The sequence below is a fragment of the Oreochromis aureus genome, linkage group 10 (assembly GCF_013358895.1).
Source record: "Oreochromis aureus strain Israel breed Guangdong linkage group 10, ZZ_aureus, whole genome shotgun sequence".
Taxonomy (NCBI): domain Eukaryota; kingdom Metazoa; phylum Chordata; class Actinopteri; order Cichliformes; family Cichlidae; genus Oreochromis; species Oreochromis aureus.
Window position 1 is genome coordinate 3,437,810 of NC_052951.1, and position 13,484 is coordinate 3,451,293.

The 13,484-nt window shown below is 44.6% G+C and overlaps 1 protein-coding gene across 1 annotated transcript in view; it reads right to left on the bottom strand.

Moving 5' to 3' along the window:
• dscama (Down syndrome cell adhesion molecule a) overlaps positions 1-13,484 on the bottom strand; it is a 106,819-nt gene that overhangs the window by 74,710 nt on the left and 18,625 nt on the right. The window contains exons 2-3 of the mRNA XM_039618899.1: positions 3,968-4,285; positions 2,643-2,792 (exon numbers count right to left, since the gene is read on the bottom strand). Of these exons, the coding sequence (XP_039474833.1) occupies positions 2,643-2,792; positions 3,968-4,285 (468 nt within the window). The remainder of the gene's footprint in view (positions 1-2,642; positions 2,793-3,967; positions 4,286-13,484) is intronic.

The window sequence follows — 13,484 nt, forward strand, 5'->3', positions numbered from 1 at the left end:
AGATGATAAAACTTTATGAAAGCCAACATAAAAATAACTTAAAGTGGAAGAACAGAAAAGGCCTGTTTATAAAATTATGTCTTTATGAGAGATTTACAAAAGGAGCCTGTGAAGGAGGAGCCCGTCTCCATGTGGAGGTTGTTCCAAAGAATGGGTTCTGATCAGAACCTCAGCCGAGGACCTGCGAGGTTACCAATGGGCATGCACTGTGTCAGAAGACTCAAGCTATCCTCCTGAGAACCGAGGAAAAAGCATCTTTTAGTTTAACTTCTTTTTGTGATTTCCTGCCTCTTTGGAGAGGAAATAGGCCACCCACACACATGAGATATCATTGCAAAGGCCAGCATGTCCTCTGGTGAGCACATCAGGACTTAGCAGGGTAACTCAAATAAGTCAAAAGATATAGACCAAAACAAATGTCCATTACAGAGGACATAAATGAATACGCTGGGCCTCAGATGGATATACCAGAGTGCAAGCTCAGTGTGGGCTTTAAAGTCATCAGTAAAATCTCACAATGAATTCTAAAATTAATAGATAACCAGTGAAGACAAGCTAAAATAGAAGTGATGCCTTCTATTTTTTGGAATTAGTGAGGAGTCTGCATGTTGGCTCAAACAGGCTTCCTAACCCCGAGGAAGTCAAAGCATGTATGATGATTTTTAGATTTCTTTTAGATAAAACTGAGCTGCTCAATAGTCAGGTTATCCACATGTGTGGAACACCTAAGCTGTGTTTTTCTGCTGTAATCACTCATCCTTTCAATGTTGGCCACGAATCAACTCTTAACTATCTGTTGTTCCACCTCACTGAAAAGCATTATCTTTGTTCTTTCAGTGAAACAAAGCTGCAAGAGACCAAAAATACTGGAGCATAAAAAGCATGTTTTCTAAAGCAGCAGGCCACTATATAAGCACTATATCAGACAACTACAGTGCATTGTTGCTTTTACTGGATGTCCTGGCTGAATACATTATAATTTTCCTTTCTTTTCTAATGGACACCGGGGTTTTTAAAGTGGTGCTTTGTTAGTGTACCCTGCAACATCTCGACAAGACTCGGTCCAGTGAGACTCGCAGAAGGCCTGTCTGCACACCACGCTACACCTTCCACACTGAGAGAGCCACAGTCAATTATTCATACCAGAGACAGAAAAGCTACATTTCACAAAGTTTTTTGTTTCAAGTGTCGATATTATTTTTAGTCATGAAATATTTAAACACTGAAGGTTGGTCATCGGGATGTAGGGGGTCAAGCCATCTTGAGTTGAGTTGTCAGTGAGTGTGAATATAGACTTAGGCACGCACACGCACAAAGCACAGTTAAAATGTGTGCAGCAGAGGATAAGGGGAATGGACGGTGCGTCAGTAGGATGTGTGCACTGAGACGTGAATAAAGACCATTTGCTCATGGATTCATAGGCTTCCGTCATCCATTATTTAGCATTGAGAAGAGCAGTGGATTGGTGGCTGGATGATTTTTTCTGACAGCGTTTACATGGCTGACGGCTACAGATGGGCCGATTTTTACGGCTCAAGATAAACACTTGGTGTTTTCAGCGCAAAGACTTTTCTCTGTAAAGATAACCAGTGGAAAAGGTCCTCGAGGATCCGGGGTGCGAAAAAACGTGGTTCCCTTCACACAATGCGACAGTGTGGCGATAAGTTTAAAAGGTCCAGATGCAATGCATTTCAGTGACAAAGACTGCAGTACAGGAATATATGCCTGTGTCTGAAAAACATGCCTGCAGCAAATCCATTTATGGACAATTAAGAGATTGCTATAGATTTCAACATGAACGATTTTGCCTCAAATGTGAAACATCAACAAAAAAGCAGCTACTAGCCGGCGTTTGCCCTGCATCCAAAAGCAAAATAGCATTAGCTCCTGCCTATTGAGTTTGCTAAATGCCCCACATAAAGTGAATTTGCCCCCCAGGGCTGGGAAACAATCACGGAGGCGAGTGTTCCATTTAAGTGATTTGAATGATCGGGGCACTGCAGTGCTTCCTATCAGCCAGAGAAATGGGTCAATACACTGAGACTAAGTGACATGGCTGGCAGTCTGCGCTCTTGTGGAAGACCGGGCAGAGGAAGAAGAGCGGGACCTAACTGTCATTGGGTCAGACAGATGTGGAAATACAGACGTGCACATACACTGAATGACTCCGGCTAGCTAGGACAAGCTAGGCCTGAGATGGCTCACAAACCTCTCTTCTTCTTTTGACAAACAACACTTGTAATTGGCATTTGGCCAGGACAATGAGTCTTTTCTACTACAGTGTATTCATTATCAATAAAACTGTGAACCTTTATCTCACTGCATGTACCTGCACCTGCAGAAATGCTCCCAAATAAAAGCTCTTTTCTGCAAACTAAACAGAGTTCTACCACTGTGTGTTTGCTAGTATATCAAGAAAGCATATTACATCATTCTGTTAGTACCAAAAATAGCCACCACATCACTTTTTCACTCAAGTTTACTAATATGCAAATCTCTCCTAATCTCTCAAAACAAGATGAGAAAACAACTGTACAGAACAATGCAGCAAAAAGGCAAACAAGGTCCACATCAGTCACCAAACACTGACGCCAACTTTTGATGCAGGAGTCACTGTAGTGAAGAAAAATGCCATGACTTACCTTCAGGGGTGATTGACACAGTGTCTTTCTCCCAGGACACAACAGTGATGTAGGCCTCCACTGAGGCAGGTATAATACACTTGAAGACCGCCACATTGCCTCTCATGGCTTTCTGGTCCTCCACCCGGACAGTGTAGGGCTCTCGTAGGACTAGGAGGGGAGGACAGACGGGTGTTCAATTTAAAATGGGGCCAAATTAACACGGGTCTTCTGCTCGACCGTCTCTGAGTTTTGTACAATGATTGCTATGAAATTTCAGCTTCATATATCAAATATTTTTCAGGTATAAATACATATATATATATGTATAAAAAGCCAACTAGCTTTCAGGCCTTTTATAGCACATTGAAATCTGAAGCAATGTTTGAGCAAAAATATCACCCAAACTATTAAATATAAAATCCTGATATTTTAACTGGTCTTTCTTACCATTAAAATGAATCAGGATCTGTATTTGGTGACAGATACTTCAACCTCAAATATACTACATCCTGTAAAGTCTAATATTTGAGCACACACTAATAAAAAACGGACATTTTTTGAAAGATATATAGCTGTATTTCACAATAATGCAAAATCAGCATGTAGAACACCTTTCAACAAGAAATTCTTATTCACAATAATGAGGAAAATGCTTTTTTCATTCACATGAGTAGTCTTGCAAGATCAAATTGCCATGTCCACATGGCGTGATCAGTGAAACTACCTCGCAACATTCGAAAGCATTGATTTCTACTTATAACTGAGTATCAGCTGGAAACTGGAATCTGAATTTTGTTCTTTTGCAATTTTACTTTATATGAAAGTTGAATGAAAATATAATTTTCTTTATATTTTGTGACTAAGAATTTTAAGATTCTGTTTTATTTTTGCATTATTGTGAGATATGATTATATACTATTCAGACAAAGTCAAATATGGGAATATGAAGCAGTGATGGACAGTTTTTCATATTTTAAACATACAGTTATTAGACTTTTGTTAAAATAAGTCCCAAATTATAGTTTCTGATTTATTTTGATGGTAAGAAATTCAGGCTTTTATCTTAAATAGTTTTTGATATACTCATGTTTAAATATTAGATTTCATTGTATGAAAAATGACCTGAAAGTGGGCTGACAGACCATTTTTCAAAAAAATGTATCTTGAAAAGTATTTGATATGTCAGCCTAAAATGTCACAGCACTTATCATATATGTTTAAACTTTTGACCAATCTGTATCCAAATCGGAGTTGGTCGAGCATAAATTGTTCTAAAAGTTTGCTGATTTGCGACGTGACGACCCAACGGAAAACAAAACAGAGTGACGAGCAGAGAAACTGACCAGCCTTAATGTGAACATCTTGGCTCCTGATTCTCCCTGAGGGGTTCTCCGCTGTGCAATAGTAGGTATTGTCATGGATGAGTTTGCTGAAGCTGGAAGGGGGGATCTGGAAGATCTGAAGGGTGCCATTGGGGTGCACATGACGGATCCCTGGCACATCATAGATCTCCTCGCCGGTGGCCAGGTACCAGCGCAGTGAGACAGGAGGCACACCTGCGGCGGGACAGGGCACCGATGTCCCTGTGGTGCTGGCAAACACTACCTCTTGCACAGATGCATTGACAAAATATAAGCTGGAACGTAGATCTTCACCGAAAACTGCAGAGAGAAATGAGATCAGAAAACCACGTCAGACACGGCATGGCGAATCCTTTAATAAGTACCAAGAAAGGACCCGTTAAAAGATCTGTGAGAGAACAACCATATTTACATATTAGCGCTCTACTGCATTTGATTTTTTTCTTTTAATTTAGGCCAAGTGTGTTTTTCACAGGCTGGCTGCTGTGTTTGTCCTCACTGCAGTGATAAGAGGTGGCAGGAGTGTGTTTCTTGTTGTCTGTGAAGAGATACTGCAGCAAGGCCCCAGAGAGTAGTAGTAGATGTGAAACTACAGAGCTGCAGAGAAAGCCAGACCTGCCTACAGACAAAGTGCGTCTATCCATACCAGATTCAGTTCAGTACTTACTTACTTACAATACTTTTTTTAAAATGCTCACCAAGAAATAGAAACAAAATTCTTCTAAAACGTGGGATCAGAAGAAAGGCGTGTGGCCCACCACGTATTCACCAAAGGGTGTGATCGTGTTTTCACCAGGATGGATTGTCCTCTAAGTGACAAAAATGGAACACATCAAGACAGTGACTATGCTCAAGTTTACCACCTTCTGATATTATGCATTGTCTGCAATAACACACCAAAGTGAGGTGGTTAAGCTAAGGACCTCTATGCATCCATCTATCCTCTGCCGCTTATCCTTTTCAGGGTCGCAGGGGGGAGGGGTGGAGCCTATCCCAGCTGTCTTGGGGCTAGAGGCAGGGTACACCCTGGACAGGTCGCCACACACAGACACATTCACACCTGTGGGCACTTAGTTTTAGAGTTTCCAATTAATCTATCCCCACTAACTGCATGTCTCTGGACTGGGAGAGGTACCCTGAGCTACGGTCCTGTGCTACAGAATTTCTTTGAGCTCTGACGAAGGCGTCTCTTTGTAATGACAGTAAATGTATGTTTTAGACATTCTGGGTATTGTCCTGTTATGTAATCATTTGACTGCTTATATAGCTTGTTTTTACATTCTTATTGCATAAATCTTTCTGGATTTTGAAGATGGAATTGTATGAAATATAATCTAAAATCCCTACTGGCCTATCCGAACGAGGTTCAGGGCAAAAGCACACCAACAAAATCAACAAAGTTCTTGTTGTTATGAGCTTAAAAAGCCATTACTTGCTATTTTTTTAAATAAAAAAACTCAGCACTTTAAGCTTAAATAATCATTTTGAATGGGAACTTGTATTTTAACCCTGACAGGGAAATATCCATATGTTTTCTCTTGACAAACACATTTGTGCCTACATTTTACAATAGATCTAAAAGTAGTTACAGCAATATTTAATTTTGCATTTAAAAAATAAATTATTCATCATTACAACAATGATATTACTATCGTATCATATTATATCATATTACTGCTGTGGCATCAAGCACTCACTGAGAATAAGATTCAGTCACTACCATTCGGATATTGCCAAAATACATGCACCAGCTGGTAAGCTGTGAATTTGTCATGTGTGCAACAGAAGATGTTTCCTAGTCATCTTAACTAATGAAGCAAGTCAATGTAATGTGATGCACTTCCCCAGTAGTAAGTTACCGCTGTGGATAAAAACTGACAATGCAGCTCTGTGCTGTAATGGACAACCCACACTGTCGGCATGCAGCCAGCATATGTATATTGGCTGGAACCCAAGAAAGACAGCAGAACTCGTTTCGTACATCCAGTGCAAAATAAAGTCACGATGTGTGTTTGTAACATGTTTCTATAAATCTACAAACACTCCATATGTATCACAGTTGTCACTTACTGTAGTTCCTTTTATACGATTTTCTCTCCCCGAGGAGATTGTATAACCTTCAGCGGTAATATTTATTTAAGAGATTCATCACCAATAGATGAGATTCAACAACAGTGTTGTGTCTTACAAGAAATGATGCCAAGACAAAGGAGAAGATGCATCATAATTGTATAGATTGCCATTAGAAACATAGCTAAAAGACATTAAAATGAGTATGTTGTGCTGCTCATCATAATCACATAATTGTTTTTATAAGTGTTTTATTTCTACTGGTTTTATTTAGTCCTAATTGAACTGAGTTACCAGCATTCATTCATAAACACAAAGGTAAACATCAATTTAGTTTATGTGTCAATTCAAATTTAGAGATGCTCATGACACTTGTTTGTCTATCAGACAGGTGAATATCCCACCAAGCGTCCACTGACACTGGTTTTTTTTTTTCAGGTTAAATCAGGTGAGATAGCTCTTGGTTTAAAAATATGTTACATTACGTCTAAATTCAGATGGAAGAGACATCCAGGCTTAGTTTGCTTCAAAAATGATACTTTACTCATTTACTCTAGTTTACTCTTTCACTTTTTCAACTAAACCTTAAAAAAAGTTTTAAGCAAACATGAACACTGCTGTCTTTAATGTCTTTTAAACATAGCTGAAACACATATTTATTGGGTGCTGCTTCTGCAATGTGCAATGTATTGAAAAGGACTCTACTAGATCTATTGTGACAGTGTCACCAGGGACCATGCAGGGTACCACCTATGAAGTTAATGACAAAAGTTTCTTCATTAATATGATATAAGAGTCATGGCCCATGCACATTTAAAATGACTGGTTGTCATGCGTTGCTTTTAAGCTGACTGTTCAGCTCACCTTAATTTTCACAAAGGTGTGACTGAGGATCTTTTATTGAAATATGCAATATTGTAAGTGTTTCTTTCACTCAACGTCACTGATATTCTGTGGTCTCTGGTTGCTATGCTGCTTGCAGCCACTTCCTGTGTGCATGCACCGTTACATGTAATGGGATTCATATTTCTACCAGAATGTACAAGGATGATAACGGCAAAGCCTGTAGATGTGATGAAGCTTGCTGAAATGCTGCCCACATGCTTCTTTGTGCTATAGAAACAAGTATTGCCTACAATGTGTTACTGAAATCAGCTCTGCTATCTGCATCTCCAAACTAAATAAAAAATTTGCACACATACAAACTTGCAAATGATAATTCCTCACTGCACACAGAGCGGTATGAGTGAACAGAGAGTGATCAGCAGTCCTGCAGAGCTGTCGCATGAGCAGCCTCTGTCAGTCACCCTTTGTAAATATTGCACCTCTACTGTATGTCTGCTCTCTGCTAATGTGGTCTACCTCCTCCTGTCCCCAGCATGCCTGTGCGACAGCTGCCAATCCCCCCTCCCCAGAGACCAAACATTTTAGCGCTTCATAAATTCCTAATGAGCGTTCTCAAGTCACCGGCTACTTCCACCCACTGGTCGTTCAACCTGTTACAACAAACAAACAGTGTGGCATACACATGTTTCTGCACATTTCTAGCTGCACTCACTTCACACATACAGTACTCAGAGGGCCGGGCCTGGAGGTGTCGAAAAGAGAATGGCTGCAGTTGTCAACAGCTAGAAGACTGTAGTTTCTTTTTCCATGAGCTGGCAAGAGAGGGCAGAGTCACCATGATACACAGTTCAGCTGTGGGAGACCTTATTGGTTGCCAGCTTGGCTATGTTTAGACTCAAATGTTACCTGCCCTAACTGGCAAAAATGCCCATGCAGGCCCACAGTGACTAGTTATGGGTGAACTGTGGGGCTGTGTGGGTGGAGCAAACACAAACTTATCCCACGTGGGCCCCAACTGGGCGTGTGAACACAGGGCTTACAGTAGTTTGGAATGTTGGTGTCCCGATATGGGTTTTATACGGTCAGACCCACTATGGACCTACCCACATAAAATCCATGTGGGCCTCATGTGGGACCAAATCAACTATGTGGTGATTCCTTGTGAATAACCATTGAGTTTTTCCTTCTTCAGTCACCTTTCTCACTCACTATGTGTTAATAGACCTCTCTACATTGTATCATACTTCTTATTAATCTCTGTCTCTCTTCCACAGCATGTCTTTATCCTGTCTTCCTTCTCTCCCCCACCGGTCGCAGCAGATGGCCCCGCCCCTCCCTGAGCCTGGTTCTGCTGGAGGTTTCTTCCTGTTAAAAGGGAGTTTTTCCTTCCCACTGTCGCCTGTTATGACCCAGGTCATTGTTGCCGTGTGGTGCTGTTACTTGTCACACCATGCGGGGGCATTGTTTGTACTCTGTGATGTCTGTGTTATGCAAGTTTCCAGGTGGAGGCTGACCATTGGTGGAAGAGGGAATGAGGCCAGCTACAAATTGGGACCTGACTGGGCCGGCAGTCTCCTCCTACTTCCTGTTTCCAGTGAGCTGCGCGGTTGGGGCCCTTCGTGCCGTGTGACAGAGCTAGGCTGCAGTAAAAACAGTGTAGAGAGTCGTTTATCTGGACATGGTAGCTGTAGGGGTGGGAAGCCATTTCTTTTACAACCTTTTTCTCCTGTTTCGGGTAGGGAGACAGGTTAGAGGTTTGTATTTTTCTTTTGGGGTTGACTCACTATAGGTAAGTTAGTTCTGATTTATTTCCAGTGTGTTTTGTTTGTTGTTTTGGCCATGCCCACCCTGACGCTCGCTACCTGTCAAGTTAATAAAACGACTAGTCATTGTAAAGCTGTGGCTGTGTGATTTACTTCTTTTTATTATTTTTCTTGTGTTGCACTCCAGCGCCCCCGGGCCGGTGTGTAACATAATTGGGGGCTCGTCCTTGCCCGTTTGTGTTTTGTGGGGTTCGTGTAGGCGTGGGGGTGTTTGTTGCTTTGTGTGCCTTTTGTTTGGTGGCTGGTTTGTGTTGTTGGCCGCAAATGGAGTTTGATTTGGATAGGTTCGCTAAGGCTCCTACCTTGCAGCAGTTGAACAGGTGTAGGAAGGAGGATTTGCTGCTGCTTGCCAGCCATTTTGATGTGCATGCTCCAGTGGTGGTGAAGAAGGACGACTTGCGGCGGCTTATCGCTGAGGCCTTAGGTGAGCGGGGCCTGTTGGCGGGTGTGGCAGTTGCAAGTGGGGCGGGCGAGGCTGCTGTGGAGCCGCTAGCTCCTTTATCTGCTCTTTCCCCTACTCCTCCTGTAACCTCTTCTTCTGTGGCTCCTCCCTATTCCTACGGTGGGACGTCAGCTGAGGAGCTTCAGCTGATGCTCCGCATTAAGGAGGTGGAGTTGAGTAATCGCAAGTTGGAGGTGGAGGCGATGCACCTTCGGGTGAGAGCGCTAGAGCTGGAACGCCACCCTCCGCCACGTAGCCCTACCCCTGCGCCACCCACACCTGGTCTCACCCAAGCTCCACATCGAGATTTTGATGTGGGTAAGCACATTAAATTGGTGCCACCCTTTAGTGAGTCTGAGGTGGATTCGTTCTTTGCTGCTTTTGAGCGTGTTGCTACTGCGTTGAAATGGCCGGAGGAGGTCTGGGCCTTGCTGCTGCAATGTCGGCTGGTGGGTAGGGCTCAGGAGGTGTGTGCTAGTCTCGGCAGCTGATAGTTTGGATTATGATGTTGTTAAGGCTACTGTGTTGCGTGCTTTTGAGTTGGTGCCAGAAGCGCACCGTCAGAAATTTCGGCAGTGTGAGAGAGGGCTAGCCAGACTTATGTGGAGTTCACGTGAGAAAGGTCTGCTTTTGATAAGTGGTGTCAGGCTAGCAAGGTTAAGGAGTTTGCACAGTTGAGGATTTGATGCTGTTGGAGGACTTTAAGGGGTGCCTGCCAGAGCGGGTTGTTGTTTATTTAAAGCGAACAGAAAGTTGACTCCTTGCAAAGGCAGCAGTCCTGGCGGATGAGTTTGCCTTGACTCACAAGAGTGGTTTTTCGCCTCCACCGCGTCGGGGCCCTAGAGTTTTGCCTGGGGTGGGAGGGGCACGATCTCCCCCGTTTTCACGGCGTAGTCCTACAGTGGCGGGTGGGGACCGCAGGTGTTTCTATTGTCATGAGCTCGGTCACCTCATTGCTTTTTGTCCAGTGCTAAGGACAAAGGAGGTATCGCAGACTAAAACCACATCTGGGGTGGGGCCGGTGCAGTGTTGTTCTACTGTGGACCGCCCTGGGCCAGTGCCGGATGGGGTTCTCCCGGTGGCGATAGATGAGGTGTTCAGACCTTTTGTCTCTGTGGGTTCTTTGTCACTGTCTGGTGATCCTGCGGACCAGGTTCCAATCACCATATTAAGGGATACGGGGGCAAAGCATTCCGTAGCGCGGCGTGGAATTGTGCCTTTCTCTCAGCAGTCGTATTGTGGCTCTGATTTGTTGGTGTGGGGAATTAAGATGAGTATTTTGCGCATGCCGCTTCATACTGTTACCTTGTCCTCGCCCTTTGTATCGGGCATAGTGCGGGTGGGGTGCAAGATCAGCTGCCAATTGAAGGCATTGATCTTATTCTGGGAAACGACTTGGCTGGGGAAAGGTGTTTCCGGCCACTCCTGAAGTCACTGAATGTCCTAATCCGGATATTTTGTGTCATCCTCTTCTGGACTTGGCGACTCCACAGTTTTCCCAGCATGTGTGGTTACACGTGCTCAGGCTCGTCTCCTTAGTGACGTGGTGGACATATCTGAGACGTTCTTGGATGGTTCTGACTCACATAATAGCCCTTCCCGGAGGTAGAGCGATGAGAAATCTAAGGTTTTTAGTGTAGTATCAGAGGACTTGTGTTTGGCGGTGAACAGGGAGCAGCTCGTTGAGGCTCAACAGTCTGATGATACTTTGTCTGCCTGCCGTTCTGCTGCCTTGCAGCAGGTGGCTGCACCTGGTCCTGCGTCCTACCAATTTGACCACGGGGTTCTGTTGCGCAAGTGGACTCCGGTGTCTGGGTTAGAGGGTGATGTGGTCACTCAGGTTGTGGTGCCGACGGAGTACCGACCCCAGGTTTTGAGTCTTGCCCATGAGCATCATCTGTCAGGCCACTTAGGGATTAGAAAACGTATGACAGAGTGCTCGCTATTTTTTTGGCCAGGGCTTAAATCTGATGTGGCTCTTTATTGTCGGTCCTGTCATGTTTGTCAGGTGTCTGGCAAGCCCAATCAGGTCATCCCTCCTGCCCCTTTACATCCTATCCCTGCAATAGGTGAGCCCTTCGAACATGTCATAGTGGACTGTGTAGGGCCCTTGCCGAAGACCAAGGCAGGTTACCAGTATGTACTTACCATAATGTGTGCGGCTACACGGTTTCCAGAAGCTATTCCCCTGCGATCGCTCAGGGCAAAGGCCGTTGTGAAAGCACTAGTTCAGTTTTTTTTTCTACATTTGGGTTACCGAAATACATTCAAACCGACCAGGGATCTAATTTCCTGTCTAGGGTTTTGCTCAAGTTATGTCTGAACTGTCTGTTAAGCACGGGTGTCTAGTGCTTATCACCCAGAAACTCAGGGGCATTGGGCGATTCCACCAGACTCTAAAGGCCATGTTGCGGAAGTACTGTGTTGAAACTGATGCAGAATGGGATGTGGGCCTGCCATTGTTGTTGTTTGCCATTCGAGAAGCCACACAGGAGTCCCTGGGTTTTAGCCCGGCAGAGTTGGTTTTGGGCACACTGTGCGTGGACCCTCACGTCTGCTCCAGGAGAGGTGGCTTGCAGACCAGCCGAGACCCCGCGCACAATGTACTTGATTATGTGAGTTCGTTTAGGGAGAGGTTGCACGCTGCGTGTGAGTTGGCACGTAGCTCGCTTTCTAATGCCCAGAGTAATATGAAGGAGAGGTATGATAGGAAAACCCTCAAGCGTACCTTTCTGCCTGGTGAGCATGTTTTGGTTTTCCTACCAGTTGTGGGTTCATGTCTTCAAGCTCGCTTCAGTGGTCCTTATGAGGTTGAGCGCCGAATCAGTGACACAGATTATCTGATTAAAACCCCAGATAGGCGGAAAAAGTCCCGGGTCTGTCACATCAACATGTTAAAGAAATATGTGGTCCGTGAAAAGACTCATACCAACATGGGCTCCCCTGTTGTGACGGTGGGATCACCCTCCTACCAACCTGAGGTGGATGGGTTGCATGAGCACCAGGAACCAAGTTCTGGGGCACGCTTAGAGAATTCTAAAATCCTGGAGGATCTTAAGGCTCATTTGTTTTACTTGGATGAGCCCCACAAGCAGGACATATATAGTCTGATTTGTGGCCATACCATGCTTTTTAGTGACAAACCGACTCAAACCACCGTGCTTGAGCATGATATAGATGTTGGTGACCACAGGCCCATTAAGCAGCATGCCTACCGGGTCAACCCAGTAAAGCGGGCTGTTATGAAGAAGGAGGTGGAATACTTGCTGAAGAATGGTTTTGCGGTCCCTAGCTTCAGCCCCTGGAGTTCACCTACCCTTTTGGTGCCTAAATCTGACCAAACTCCACGCTTCTGTAATGATTACCGCAAAGTAAATGCCGTCACTAAACCAGACTCTTTTCCGCTCCCCACGTATGGATGACTGCGTAGATAGGGTGGGGTCAGCCAGATTTGTCACAAAGCTGGATCTTTTGAAAGGTTATTGGCAGGTGCCCTTTCACAACGGGCGGCTGAGATCTCTGCTTTTGTGACACCAGACCACTTCCTGCAATATACTGTGATGCCGTTTGGGTTAAGAAATGCTCCGCCACGTTCCAAAGACTGATGAATACGGTGCTATTGGGTGTCCATGGCTGTGAGGTTTACTTAGATGATATTGTAGTTTATTCACCAACATGGCCAGAGCACATGGACACGCTGCGGGAAGTTTTTGCCCGGTTGAAGGATGCCTGTTTGACAGTGAATCTTGCCAAGTGCGAGTTCGGCAAAGCTGTGGTTACCTATCTGGGGAAACAGGTGGGACAGGGGCAGGTACGCCCTCTCACGGCCAAAGTCCAGGCCATTTTGGATTTCCCAGTACCAACAACACGGCGTCAACCGCGTTTTCTGGGTATGTGTGGCTACTACCGTGGGTTCTGCAAAATTTTGCCACAGTGGTTACTCCCTTGACTGCGTTGACAAGTCCGTCACACCTCTTTTGTGGAACTCTGACTGTCAGGAAGCATTTGACTCAGCCAAAGCCCTGTTGTGCAGTGCCCCAGTGTTAGGTGCCCCTGATTTTACTCGCGCGTTCAAGTTAGAGGTGGATGCCAGTGCTTATGGTACAGGTGCTGTACTTTTGCAGGAGGATGACCGGGGAATTGATCACCCAGTGTGCTACTTCTCAAAAAAGTTCAATAAGCATCAGATGAATTACAGTACAATTGAGAAGGAGACTCTAGCGTTACTTTTGGCCCTCCAACATTTTGAAGTGTATGTCAGTTCCAGCCCCGCACCAACTGTTGTTTATACTGACCACAATCCCCTGGTCTTCCTTTC